Raw genomic sequence first — 14133 nt, forward strand, 5'->3', positions numbered from 1 at the left:
TGGATGGACAAAGTCCAGTGTGACCCACCTCTTTGGCCTGGGTATCAAAAGTCGTGCTGAAAACACATACTGCATTCCAAATATTGGACATATTTTCCATCTCATTGATGTGGCCAACCATGCATCTCCATTGATGGTTTATTTTTTTTAATACTTTTTTATTGAGTTAACAATGAACCAACAACACAACACTGAAAACCCCACCCCAGACAGCCATATAGTATATCAGTAAGACCGTTATTCATGCTGACAATAATGGGACAAGAACAAAAAGATAACTGCAGCAATTCCACTGTATTCCACTGATTTCTTGTGAAATGAATGCCCAGAACCTGGAAATGAAGATTACACTCCCAGAAGCAATGAAAGTATGATCCCCTGTCAGAGTGTGGCATTTAATGCATAAGGGAGAGAATGAGCAATTTATTTTATGCAAGGTCACAGGAGTGATATGCACCCTATGAAGTATCTTGTATTGTGTCTCCCGCAGTCGGTTACATGTAAATGTTCCATCGATTGTTTCTTACAACGCCCTGTTGCCTTCTTCTTCCTGTCTCCTACCACCACCAGGTGCAAACTCACCTGGAGAACCCAACCAAATACCACATCCAGCGCTCCCAGCAGCAGCAGGTGAAGCAGTACCTGGGAAAGCTCGGTTCTCAGGTGTTGAGCTTGCCCTGCCCCAACCAGTCCTCTGACCACGGGGGCATGCCGCCAGGGCCAGGCAACAGCGCCCCCAACAGCCCTATGGCCTTACTGACCCTGAACTCGAACTGCGAGAAAGAGGTGACTGGTTCACTCGAGCATTGTGCTCACTTGTTTGTTTTTGGGTTTTTTTGTGACCCTGTCGCTGTCCGTTACGCTCATCTTGCGCTTTTGATGTCCGTTTTGTTTCAGATGGATGATGTCATTGATGACATCATCAGTCTGGAGTCCAGTTACAGTGATGATATCCTCAATCTGATGGACCCAGGACTTCAGATGGCTAACACGGTATGACGCTGTGTGCTCTGCTGTCACAGGGGGGCTTTAGATGTGTCTAATAATATAACAGATGTTCAATATCTGGCTGCTACTAAGGATTATTTTCTCTTAATCAAGTAGTTGTTTGGTCTGTAAAATGTCAGAAAATAAGAAGAATGTTGACCAGTGTTTACCAAACCTGGAAATGATGGCACAAGCCTTCTTTTTATTGATTTCTTTGTTACATGGAGCAAAGAAACCCGAAAATATTCACATTTAAATGTATTTGAAAAATCAGAGCGCTTGTTTTAATTATTACAAAAAAACACTCAACACTGTTTAATTAGTTGATGGTAATCGATTTATGGAATAATTGTTGCAGCCCTAATTTCATTTGATTGTTTTCATGCATGGCACAGACACATATTACACATGTAGAACTGCATTGAAAGTTGTACCGCACATTTGTGAGGTTTCTTAAACCTAACAAAAATAGCAGTTAAACATTTTATGGGACACTTCTTGGATTCCCCTTCAGCGTCTCTACAGGAACTTGAGGAAATAACTACAGCTGGCCATGAATTAGTCCAGTAGATTAAGCCTAATTAAAACCACAAGTTTTTGGTTTTTTTGTGGGTGTGAATCAAACACATTATTGTGTGGTTTTTCTACATTTGTGCAAAGCGAAATATGAGGCAATTATAAAAGTAGCATTGATGTGATGAAAAAAGTTAGTTACCATTCCTTAAAAAGTGAAATGACACTTATTTGCATCATAAAATGTGTTAATTATTTCGTGCTTGATAAAAGGCCTGTTGTGTGTCACCACTCATCCCCATCATGCTCGTCCTGTGATGCTGATTAGCATTTACACAGGAGGGGCGGGTGTGATCACTGGTTGATGTCCTGGCTTTGTTCCCTCAGATCCCTGTGCCTGCTAACCTCATGGACATGTATGGTAATCAGGGTTTGTCCCAGCAAGGTCTGCCCATCAGTAACTCCTGCCCTGCTAACCTGCCAAACATCAAAAGGGAATATTCCGGTAAGCCTCCCCGGCTCCCGTCAAATGTTTCTCGATCTACGAGCTGTCGATCGTAACATGATTCGCTTCCCGACTGCATGGAAACCATGAAGGCTTTAATAGTACATGCAAAGTTTTGCTCTCCAGGCCTTTGTGCAGCCCATAATCTACAATGTGTGTGCGGCAAGTTTGTTTTTACAGTGTATTTGCATTTTGATTTTTAAAAGAAACAACATGGTTTATGTCACAGTTTCACAGTCCCCGGCTGTCATGCATATGCTGGATAAGTCTGGATCCTGTGGCAAATTTGACAACTATCAAAGGCCTGACGGGTTCCCTGTGGGTACGTCCGGTTCATTTTACTTCAACACACAATATTGACATTTTGTGGGAGTGCAGTTTCTGAACTCGCACTGTTCACTGTTCGCTGTCGGTTGCTTGATCAAAATGTGTTTTCCCAGAAGCTGAGGTAAGAGCAATGGCAAAGGAAAGGCAGAAGAAAGACAACCACAATTTGAGTGAGTTTTCTTTTTTTTTAAAAAATAATTACTCTTGTGCATTTTATCGTTGCCGTGGAAACAAAAGTTTCATCAGCTAATCATCAATTTGTTTCTCCCATCTTTTTTGTTGTGTAGTTGAAAGAAGAAGACGGTTTAACATAAATGATCGAATCAAGGAATTGGGAACTTTAATTCCAAAATCCAACGATCCGTAAGTTACCCTTTATCAGGCACTGTCTTTATTTCTTATTTAAATAAGTTATACATTGCATTCACAGACCACAAAATATGATGTGGTAGATGCGTAACAACGTTGCAGCAGTGTCTTTGTAGAGATAACTGAACCTCATTGTGAGATGTACTTGCCCATATTTGCGTGTAAGTCACCGTTTACTGCAGTTTTTAGTTCTAGCGCATTGAAATGAAAGAAATGCAGGAGACAATCATCAGCACTGTGTAAAAGTTTAGCTGGAACTAATATGAGGCTTGGGCAAATCTGTATCTGCCAAAGATTTACTATAAAATATCAACACGCACAAAAAAAGCACAGACCTTTGCACCAGATATAGCTCTATGTTGTATTTCTGTTGATTCTTTCCAACAACTGTTTAGTTGCACACGTCTTTTATTCAAATGTGAATCTCAAAATGTTTAAATTAATAACTGTGTCTTCTCACAAGGGAAGTGCACAAATTATTATCATTTGATGGTGAGATTATAACTATATTAACCATATTTACAGTATGTATTGACCCTGTACTTCATACTTTATACGAGATCAGCTCCTTCTCCCTGACACACATACACGGAAAGAGATGGAACTACAGTAATAATCAATCCTTGCTTAAGATTATTAGGCAGAAAAGAGGCTTAACCCACTTTATAATGTTACACAACTGAAAGAAAATAAACATTTGAGGGTCCGTTTGTCTTTAAACTTTCTGTTTAATGCAGCACCTTTTTTCTTTTTTCTTTTATTTTTAAATGAAAAGGAGACGTGTTTCTGTGCGGTGTGACAGTGTGACAGGTGTGCACAGGCAGGGGGGGGCGGAGAACTCTCCAAAAACAGAGAGCTTATGACGAGGACGATCATCATGGAAAAGTTGTTTTCGTGACTCAGTTTGAAACGTGGTTCACAGTTTTTAAGAGTTTCTGCAACCTGCAAGCAATTGTCCAGAAAGCAGGATTTCTTTTTAATTTTACAAAAAAAAGTAACAATAGATAAAATTCTATTCACACTTCATGACTTTATGAATAGCATCACTACTGTAAGCCCCTGTTTGTCGCCAGAAATCAGTGTCATTATATGCGTCCGTTTGCAAAGCTGCTTTATTTTTATATTTTGTGTGAATGAAAACCTATAAAGGATTCTCTGCTCCAATCCAATGAAAGACAAAATCCAACTTTAAAATGCCATTTTATTATTGCGTACTGTGAAATCTACACTGACTTGTGTCCTGTGACTGGTAATGAAGCAGTTTTTGTGTGTGTGTGTGTGTAGGAAGCTGGTATATGACTGTGATTTATTTTTTCTCCCCATTCAGCCCACTAAAGATCAATTTTACCCTTTCCAGAACATTATCTTTAACCTCCTGAGAGCGTAGGGTCATCCTTATGACTGCTCACGACCTCAGGAAATGCTGCTGCGTGTGTACATTTCTAATGTGACCTTATTTTTCTCCCTTTTTTTTTTTTGCCTCGTGTTTCTCACTGAACACGCACAAAATGCAGCAAGTGGTCGTTTGGAAAAACAAGAGTGTTTTTTTTTTTTTTAAATAGTGATCTGATTGTGTGTGGGACATGGCCCATACTTTATATCCCCGAGTGATCTAAAGTCGAGGCGCGTATGCTAACATACAGCGTCACCTGACACGATCTGCAGCTTCTTTTTTTCACCTCATTTTCACGCCATGCAGCATTTCTTCAGTCCTATTTAGACGGAAATGTTTAACCTGGACTTAAGTCAGCAGCAGATGCAAATGCTGTCTTGTTTTTGCTGTGTAACTACATCGCAATTTAATTGGCACATGACACATAATGGACATAATGGATGGTTATGCCTCCTCAATCATATCCTGGCTGCATACCACTTGACTATGTCTGATGGCAATCTCAAAACACAATATTGATCCAAAACAACACATTTTCTCTCATCGGTCTTGCTCTTTTTCATTCTTTTAGCTGAAAATATGTCCACACAGCTCACATGGTCTCTGCAACACAGCAGACATGTGGATGCCTTGCGTACGTTCTGGTCGTGTGACGCTGGCGGTGCACATTGCTCTTTACAGCTCGTGCTCTTAACGTGACGTCTTGGGCGGTTTTGACGTCCGATAGACGCTTCATGTTGCATGTGCTCGTGCAGTGCTGTTTCTACCGTCCGTCTCCGAGCATAATGTGTGGCAATAAAACTGTGACATTTATGAGGACGAGAGAATAATGCCCTCTCTGTGATTTTTTTTACGTCAGGGACATGCGCTGGAACAAAGGTACCATTCTGAAGGCGTCAGTGGATTATATCAGGAAGCTACAGCGCGAGCAGCAGAGGGCAAAGGAGCTGGAGAACCGCCAGAAAAAGCTGGAGCATGCCAACAGACATCTGATGTTGAGGATACAGGTAAATCTGAAGTTTACCTGTAGTTTAAACGTAGAGACGGTCATGGTGGAGGCTTGTGAGGTACTCAAATGCAAACAAATGACTTAAGGCAGAGCGTAGAGAGGCAGGACAACGAGGGACGCAGGGATAATGGAACCCAGGTGAAACACATCAGAGCGGGACAGACAATCAGTCAAGCGGGAAAAAGACCAAACACACAAGGACAGTAACTTTAAAAGTAAAACAGGAAAAATGAAAAACAGACCAAAGAGAAATAATTCAGCACGCATACAAACACAAGAGGAAGTCGAAAAGGTAATAGGAAAAACACAACAATGGTAGCAATGTCCAGGGGCGGACCGTGACAAATACAAGTTAAAATGGAACAAGAGATAAGGACAAAGAGGAAAGAACATGTGGCCCAAATTATTACACTTGTTATTATTAAATTTGTCAACCTCCGGAGAAAAAGGAGCAGCGTGAGACACTAATTGTCGCAGCGGGTATTTCACCAGGACGCCGGCTCACACTGCGATCCTGTAACCGATTCATTACAGGGATTAGTGTGTCATCGGCTCAGCAGTCATCGATTGATGGCTCACATTGTTGCTTCGTTACGCAGTAATTAATTAGAGCAGCGTGTTGTAAAATCAGCAGGACAAAAAAAGAAGTGAGTTTTTTTTAGGTTCTTAAACGGGTGCAGAAAAATAATTTCATAAGATCCTAGATGATGAGCAAATGAATAATGAGGAAAGTTGCAGGCACGTGGTGTGGACACCACACAAGTAAAACGTTGGAAGATGATGTCAAGAACAAGCTGCGAGAGGTCCCAAACAAGGGCTGCGAGATAATTATGACTTTATCAAATCTATTGTTTTGTCCACGAACCTAAATGATTCAGTTTGAATGATTTCTTTGTTTTATGGAGCAAAGAAACCAGAAAATATTCACATTAAGAAGCTGAACAAGCAGAAAACTGTTTAATAATGAAAAGAAAACTCAAATCGAGTATCAATTAAATCGATTAATGTGCTAATCGATTAATTGCTTCAGCCCTAGGGACAATAATGACGTCGTTCTTTTCTCGCAGCCCTGGGAGAGAGAACGAATGACTCCGTTCTTGTGGAGAATGTTCAGATGTTCTTAACTCGTGTCTTTATCTGCCGTTTGCAGGAGTTGGAGATGCAGGCTCGGGCTCACGGGCTGGCCATCACCTCCTCGGCGCTCTGCGCCGCCGAACTCGCAGCGCGGGGCATCAAGCAGGAGCCCACGCTGGAGGACTGCCACCAGGACCTGTACACGTTCCACCCGCACCACCACCAAAACCACCTGGCCTGCACCACCCCTGAACCACCGGGCACCCTGGAGCTCAGCGACGGCCACGTCAACTACCCGGAGAGCCACTACAGCGTGCACGGCAAGCCCGGCTCCAAACTCAACGACATCCTCATGGAAGACACCATATCGCCGGTGAGGGGGGGGGACCCCCTGCTCTCGTCCATCTCCCCAGACACCTCCAAGGACAGTAGCCGCAAGAGCAGTGTGAGCATGGATGAGAATGAGTCACAGGGCTGTTAGCACCCTCTACTGGGAGACACTTCACCTGCAGCATACATGTGTATGGTCCCGTCAGCTGGAGAAGCTCTCTCTCCTCCTTGTGTCAATTGTTTATTGTGTATTTTTTTTGTTTGTTTGTTTTTTTTTATCCCCAGTTTACATGCATCGAATATTCTCCATTTGTGGTTTTTTTTTTTATAAGATCTTTGTCTTTTTAAGCCCTTGACCTTGATTTCAAAGACTGGATTTAAAAAAAAAAAGAAGTCTGTTTGCTTTAATCAACACTTTGACAATGAAGTTTTTATATTTAAAATATATATATATATGCATTTATCTTTGGATAGAGTCTAGATTGTGTTTATTTCGATTGATTCCAAAGAATCTAGGGAAGTTCTAAATCATGGTCAGACGTGTAGGTATTTTTTTGTGGTGGAGATGAACACTGCTTTTTAAATCACTAGCAATAATAGAAGAAGAAAAAAAGAAAAAAGTCTATTTATTACTCTAGTGCTTTACACTTCTCGTGTCTTAGATTGAACTTGAATGTGCCGATGCCTTATTCAGATGTGTCTACATCCATGTCGTTATTGCTATGCACATGTTAGCTGAGTCCACGTCAGTCTTCCGGTTGAACTGGTTCTTTCTTCCTTGATGAATATTAATCCTTTGTAGATTTTAATCTTATTTATGTATCTTTTTGTAAACAGGACTCGTATGTACACATTCCCCTTAAAAGATTTATTTATAATAACAAGGCTTTAAAAAAAAAGAGCCAGCGATTAATGAGTAAAAGCACAAACAATATAAGCAATTTTAAGCTATAATGTCTCCTTTTTGATCCTTAAAATGAACAAATTCATTGCTAATTTTAGTCTTTTTTTTTTTTTTTAGTCCGTTTTGTCGATTGCACAACAATCCACCTAGGACGGAGGAAACGCCACACGTCCTTAGACGTATTACCCATACATTCCTCACTGCCAAAACCACTGAAACACTTTAACGACAACAGATCACACTTCTGATTTCACTTGATAGATCCCAAACGTTTGTTTTTCATAATTCAGCAAATGTTTGACGATGAATCAGAACTGGCAAACCTGCGGTAGATTACAAATGCGTCAAAAAACACGTGTAGATTTGTATTTTTTTTTACGATTGTCCATCCATTTCCTAAATTATTGTTTTTATTTTATATATTTTTTTGTAACACCACCGCAATGACATTTCACATTCATTCTGTTTTTTCGTTTTGTGTGTTTGGTTTTTTTTGGCCGTTATTTGACTGCAACGGAGTATAAGGAGACAGCTTTGAGATTTTTAATTGTCAAAAAAAAAGAAAGAAAGAAAGAAAACACTGGAATGACCTCTGTGAAGTGACACGTGTTTTAGTTTTCTACGCATAAACTAACTGTTGTCTGTTGGCATACTGAATATTGTATGAGATTGTAGGTTGTTGTTACTTTTCTTTGTTTTTCATAGCACATTTGCCCTTTTGTTAAGAACTGCCTGCCATTACATGCATCGAGAGCCCGGTTACAGCGCAGCCTCCATGTTGTTCAACTATGCAATGGCTGAAGCTTTTTTTCCTGCAGACTCAAAACTTATGAGTTGAGTCTAAAACGGCATCAAAGTGATTCTCCTTTTCCATCGATTCTAGTGCCTTACAGTTTCCGTTACAACCGCTACGCTTTTCTTTCATGTTGATTTTTTGCTGGTTTTGTCGCTTCACCCGTAGATTACTGTAGAGACGCCACGCACCAGAAGAATCACTGGACCTTTTTTTTGTTTTTTTTTGTTAGTGTTTGATTTGGAATAGATTTAAAAACAAGACGTCGCTGAGTCATTAATCCTAAACGTGAATAGACTGAAATCTATATAATTAATATAATAAGTTATTTAATCATTCTTATTCTCGTAGCAGATGAGTTATTTATTTTTTGTTTGTTTTTATTTCAGTGAAGTTTAAAGTGTTTATTTTAAAGTGCCTTTTTTTGTGTTCAAATGTCTGTTTTATTTGATATACAACAATAATAATAATAAAAAAAAGTTTGTTATGACAATAAGAATGATGATTCAACTTTTCATAGAGATGCTTCCAAGTTTATTTGTATTTATAAAAACAGTATTGCCCTATTATTTGTAACGGCTGGAGCCCAAACTATGAGCAACTGTTGGATTTATTGCTATGAAATTCTGTTCAGACGCTTGTTTTGCCCACATGTTGAATCCCAAACTCATAATTGTCATGTTGTGAAACATCTAACGTGACAATTATTGGATTGATTGCCACGAAATTTGGTTCAAACTGTCTCATCTCTCACGGAATTCATTTTGGGTAACCCGCAATTGCCTCGTTTCACATTCATCACAGTCTCCTATACGTGATGATGTGACTATTTATTTCCCCCAATTTTATTATTATTATATTATTATTTATATAGAAAACCTTGGTGCTCCATAGATTTTTCTTTTTTTTTCCTTGTATCCTTTACATCCTCAAGGTCAAATTCTACACTGAATTTTTTTTTTGTTTGTTTGTTTTTTTTCTTCCAAAGTTGTACTGAATATTCAAGATCATTTATGAGATTTGGGATGAATGTAGTTCATAGTGACGACTGCCAAAACATGTTGCCAAAGGTTTATATTCTATAAAAATATGTTAAACAGCTGAGGTGAAGTGTCAGCATCCCTTCAGCATCTCACAGTACACGACTGAGGTTCATTGAGAAAGTTCTCAAAAACTGAAAAACACACACACACACACACACAAAAGCACTTGTTCATTTTTCTCCCGAGTCCCACGTCAGCAGATGGCTTTTGCTCGCTTGTCATCACATCACCTAAATGTGGCTGCACAGTCGCGCGGTGACAGATTGGTGTCACATCCAACAGGAGCAAACGCTGAGCAAACACGCGTCTGCTGATGAGCCTTGAAAACCCCTCTGGAGACGAGTAGTAAAGTGGACGCTGACTTAAGACGTGTGTTGTCCTTTGACTGAACCCGGCTCAGCTCGTTTCCAATGGAACAGATGAATTTAAAATGTCTAAAATGTGACTGGGGAGACTCAACACCAGCTTTACGTATGATGACTCTTAATAATAAAAAGCCATTGCAATGAGGGATTCCTCAGTGAATATTCTTACTGTCAATATTCTTGGTACATTATGGGTAAAAACCACTAATGCAGAACCACGTCGGCTCAGTCCTCGTCCTCGTCCCTGTGTGGTTCGTACAAACAAGCGCGTTTCCCTGCTGCTGATGATGATGATGATGATGCTTTTCAGTTTATATGAGATGAATGTAGCAATTGTTAGTGTACGCACTGGTTTTCAGATTAGTGGACTCAAACTCATGGTACTCAATGTGGAAATTACGTTGTGAGAAATATTAAAAGTTTTATTTCAATGTTGTTGCAGATTGTGTTTTTCTTACACTAACCCTTCAATTTTCACCATTAAGTATTTATGGAAACATGAAATAAAGGTTTATTATGTTGTTAAGTAGTCATTCGCAGATTTGCAAAGACATTTATCTAACATAAATTGTTTATGTTTGACAAAAATGTCACCATCTCTAACTAATACTGACATATTACACACATTTTCACATATTTCTACTATCATTTTATTTTTGGGAAAGACCCGAGCGCAACACAACAATCAGAGAAACCAATCAATCAAAATTAAAGGTGCAAGCAGCATTTGTGCGGGCCCTCGCAGCCACCGCCCTGCCAGCAGGTGGTGCTATACTATACCCTTGGCTGATCGGTCAAAGGCCACTTCCTGTTCCACTGCAAATGGTCAAAAGTTGCCAGATTGCCATGGACACGCCCCTTTTGAATCTTTGATGTGTCTAATACAAATTGACACATTTTTTAATGTTGTTATGATCAACGTGCTCAGACAACTTTGAAAAACTTTTACAAATCGCCAAGATGGGCGCCAAATTCGTAATGCCGACTTCCTTTTGTCTCGGGCTGTGACATGTTTCCACCAAGTTTTGTGGAATTTGGTGCAACTTACTTTCGACTTTGTCCTACCGGGTTTCACCTTTGGGGGCACTACTGAGTCAGTTCGCCAGTTTTCACATATTAACCTTATTTTATAAAATGCGTCACCAATTTTTGGTCGTTTTCACCAACGTGTAGTTCCTCAAATATGCAATGGTTTGGGTCGAAATGTTTTTGTTCTCTGGCCCTAATAAAACATGACAAAAAAATGAAATGAACACTTGCAATAATCATAAAATACTTTAGATAATGAAAATAACCAGTGATAAATAGGAATGAGAGAATCCAGTTTGAGTGTAGCTTATAGTAAATCCCATTTAAAGGCACATAACAAAACCAAATCGAGGTCAATCCTCATTATTTGTCCATATATATTTAGAATTGATTAGATATTTTTGAAATTTAATGATCACATACTTCACTATCATCACTAAAGCGTATTTTCCCGTTTTCCACACTTGCTTATGTATCATCATCTTTCCCCTTATTTCTCTACTGACTAAATGTTTGTGATGCACTAAAAAACGTGTCTGTTGTCAGCAGCTCCATCTGGTGGAGCCACACACACAACATGAAGGACAGGTCAATGTTGACCGTCACTCTCTGTCAACATGATATAATTGTATCCTCGGGACATTAATGGGCCCTTTTTTTTTAGTGATCTATATTTTGCATCATAAAAACCTTTTATATTGTGTCCATATCAACACTTTTATTTTGAAATTCTGACCACCATTCCTGAACAGTAGCTTTTCCCCAAAACAGTGAGATTTATTTATTTTTCTGACTTGACCGGCCCCCTAGTGGCCACACTAGAAACTCACCAGCCCCCGAGGTCATTGTACTTTGAGCCCCGCTTTGCACATTTGATGCCATTTTGAGATGTTGCAGCGAGATAGAGCACACACTGTTACTGATCACATGACAATCATGTCTCTGTGCAGTTCATCAGGACACTGAAATGACGACGGCTGCAAACTCCCGCCTCTGCAGTGCATCATGGTGTTTCACATGTTGCTGACCTCAGCCTAAAAATACCGTCATGAAAGAAACGAGTTGTTTCACACAGCCTTTTTTGAGGGGTTTGGATTAAGGCTCTTGTTGCTGTATACTTCTTCACTTTTTATTTACTCTGCTTTAACTACTTCCTTTTTAGCTTTTATATTCTGTTGTGTGAGTTTGCCTCTGTAACTACTTTGTATTATTTTGTGCTGCTCACTTGACCAGGAGTCCCTGGAAGAAGAGAGCATGTGTCTCGATGAGTGTCCTTCCTGGCTAAATAAAGGATAGATAACTAAATAAATAAAGACCGCCCCACCTTCATGCATGCACATGAATATACAGAGAAAAAAAAAGAATCTGTTTGTTACAACTGTTTGAGCGGCTGATGTTTATGTGCGTCAGTTTAAACGTTTTATTAATTCACCATTAAACATACTGCGTACAAAACTCCACAATAGCCTTAAATCACATTTTGAAATCAAATACATGACATGAATCACTTTACATTCACTACATACATTTTTTTTTGTCAGCTGAGATTGGCACCAACACCCCCCACCACCCTCATGTGGAGGATAAAGTGGTAGAAGATGGATGGATGGATGGATGGATGGATGGATGGATATCCGGTTGATTTTTACTTGGATAAACCTGAGTTTTGTACTAAAAGGTGCTTCAATGTCAATATTTATTAAATAAATAGGCCGGGAAAAGGCCAAAACACACTGTAACCGTTTATTATCATTATTATTATTATTATTTTAACAGCCAACTCTGTATACTGTGTATATTGTCATGTCATGTCATGTTGAGTGACACAAGCTGCAGCTTATTTTCCAAATGTGGCCTCGTATATCGTGGTGGTTTACACGTGCAGCAGGTCAGAGGTGAGCGATTCAGCGGTAGCACACCTCCGATATCTCCATGGCCAGCTCCACAAGTTCTCCTACGTCTTGACAGGATTCACCGCACACGTTGCAGTCCAGCTCCAGCTGGTGATTGCAGCACTCCAGTCCCTGCTCGTCCATCCCACTGGACGCCATGATGTATTTGTAGGAGGGAAAACAGCGACTCACCGCCCTCTCGACTGTATCAGGTAGCAGGAGCATTAACTCATGGAAACGACAATACAGGCAGGCGAGCAGGAGAGCGGCACAGTCCTCTGGTGGTGTTTTTTTTTTTTTTTTTGATGAGATGGGAAAACAGGAAAAAAGGATTAAAGGGTGAAGAACTTTTTTTTTATTTTTTTTTTTTTATTGCATGAAAATGCCTCAGTTTAGATGATTTAAACAATACCTCCAGGGCCAGGCTGGTACGAATCATCTGATGAATAATGACTGCTGCCGTTCTTCCACTTGTCAGAACACATAGAGAGGCTGGAACCTGCCCATCCACTGGCACCCAGTGGTTCATGGGAGCTGTGATCAGTGTCCAGCTCTGAGATGGTGCTCAGTTTGCGGCCGCTGCTGCATCGGCTCATCGTCATTTCTCTGAGTGGACTGACACTCACTGGTTTGCAGTTATTTCCTTTGGAGTGAAAATAGACGGCTGGTTTTAGAAGCACAGACACTGATTTATAAGACAAAGTTTGACACCGAACCCCCTGCCTCTCACTTAGACCCTTTCATTATTTGAGGCCACATTAAGATGTGAAATGTGGAGATAGAAGAGAAGAGAGGATTTTATGCAAACCATGCTCTCTAACTAACTCACAAGCATTGGCATCAGGAATAAGAGTAAAGTGCACAACCTACCATCAGAGACATGAGTCTCTCGTTTCTCAAGTTTAATGCAATCCTGATCACTCGAGGGAGGCTCTGAAGGAGTTGTCATCTTGTGAAGTGGAGAGAACACAAATGCAGTGAAACTCACATGCAAACGCATCGCTCTGCTCAGCTGTATCACAACATAAATAGCTTCACGACTACACACCAACTCCTGCCAGAGAATGAAGCGTGAAGGCGACATCCTGCATTTGAGTTGATCATGCAAACAAAGAAATGTTTGAGAGACAAAGTCACTGTAAAGATTACCCGTCTGTACTGGTTATACTAGCCGAGAGTGTGAAGTGTAGCCTCTGCAACTGTTCTCAACTGTAATCCCTCTGAGGTTGAGCTCAAGTACATCCCATCATCATCATCCTCACACACACACACACTGTGAGCACACTTGACATCGATCAATATATCCAACCAGTCACGAAGCACAGCCAAGGACGTCCACACAATTACGCCATCGCATTGACGGAAAATCAAAACACCTGGATTTCAAACAGCAATTCACCATCGCCTTACCTCAGTCACCACGAAAGGTCCTGCAGACCACAGCTGCTGACAGCACGGAGGTGAATTCAGAGGACGTTAAACTGGACATGCCACAAGACAACAGTGGAAAGTTTGCACCCCAGACCATTTGCCTGCCTCCATTACCTTCCATTAAGAAGTCATTACTGTTGACTGAGAGAAAAAAAAATGCACCAGTATG

General features: G+C 40.3%; 2 protein-coding genes across 13 annotated transcripts in view; one reads left to right on the plus strand and one right to left on the minus strand.

Moving 5' to 3' along the window:
- Window positions 1-9396, plus strand: part of LOC131468877 (microphthalmia-associated transcription factor-like) — a 33639-nt gene extending 24243 nt beyond the window's left edge. For 4 of the 11 annotated variants that reach the window (XM_058643550.1, XM_058643553.1, XM_058643551.1 and 1 more), the window contains 7 exons: window positions 571-993; window positions 1888-2005; window positions 2235-2327; window positions 2446-2502; window positions 2620-2695; window positions 4954-5101; window positions 6254-9396. In XM_058643550.1, coding sequence (XP_058499533.1) covers window positions 571-993; window positions 1888-2005; window positions 2235-2327; window positions 2446-2502; window positions 2620-2695; window positions 4954-5101; window positions 6254-6658 — 1320 coding nt within the window. In that variant the 3' untranslated portion in view covers window positions 6659-9396. The remainder of the gene's footprint in view (window positions 1-570; window positions 994-1887; window positions 2006-2234; window positions 2328-2445; window positions 2503-2619; window positions 2696-4953; window positions 5102-6253) is intronic. The other 7 variants (XM_058643554.1, XM_058643556.1, XM_058643560.1 and 4 more) reach the window with 3 other exon arrangements.
- Window positions 9397-12056: 2660 nt separating this feature from the next.
- Window positions 12057-14102, minus strand: LOC131469121 (myoD family inhibitor domain-containing protein 2-like). 2 transcript variants are annotated; one of them, XM_058644000.1, is made up of 4 exons: window positions 13944-14102; window positions 13404-13482; window positions 12946-13176; window positions 12057-12811 (listed from the first exon to the last, which is right to left on the minus strand). In XM_058644000.1, the coding sequence occupies exons 2-4, from the start codon at window positions 13480-13482 to the stop codon at window positions 12546-12548; spliced, it is 576 nt and encodes a 191-aa protein (XP_058499983.1). In that variant the 5' UTR covers window positions 13944-14102; the 3' UTR covers window positions 12057-12545. The 2 variants fall into 2 exon arrangements, with proteins under 2 accessions (XP_058499983.1, XP_058499982.1); XM_058643999.1 differs by having other exon boundaries at window positions 13404-14102.
- Between the last annotated feature and the right edge of the window lie 31 nt (window positions 14103-14133).

The sequence above is a fragment of the Solea solea genome, chromosome 11, assembly GCF_958295425.1.
Source record: "Solea solea chromosome 11, fSolSol10.1, whole genome shotgun sequence".
Classification (NCBI taxonomy): Eukaryota; Metazoa; Chordata; class Actinopteri; order Pleuronectiformes; family Soleidae; genus Solea; species Solea solea.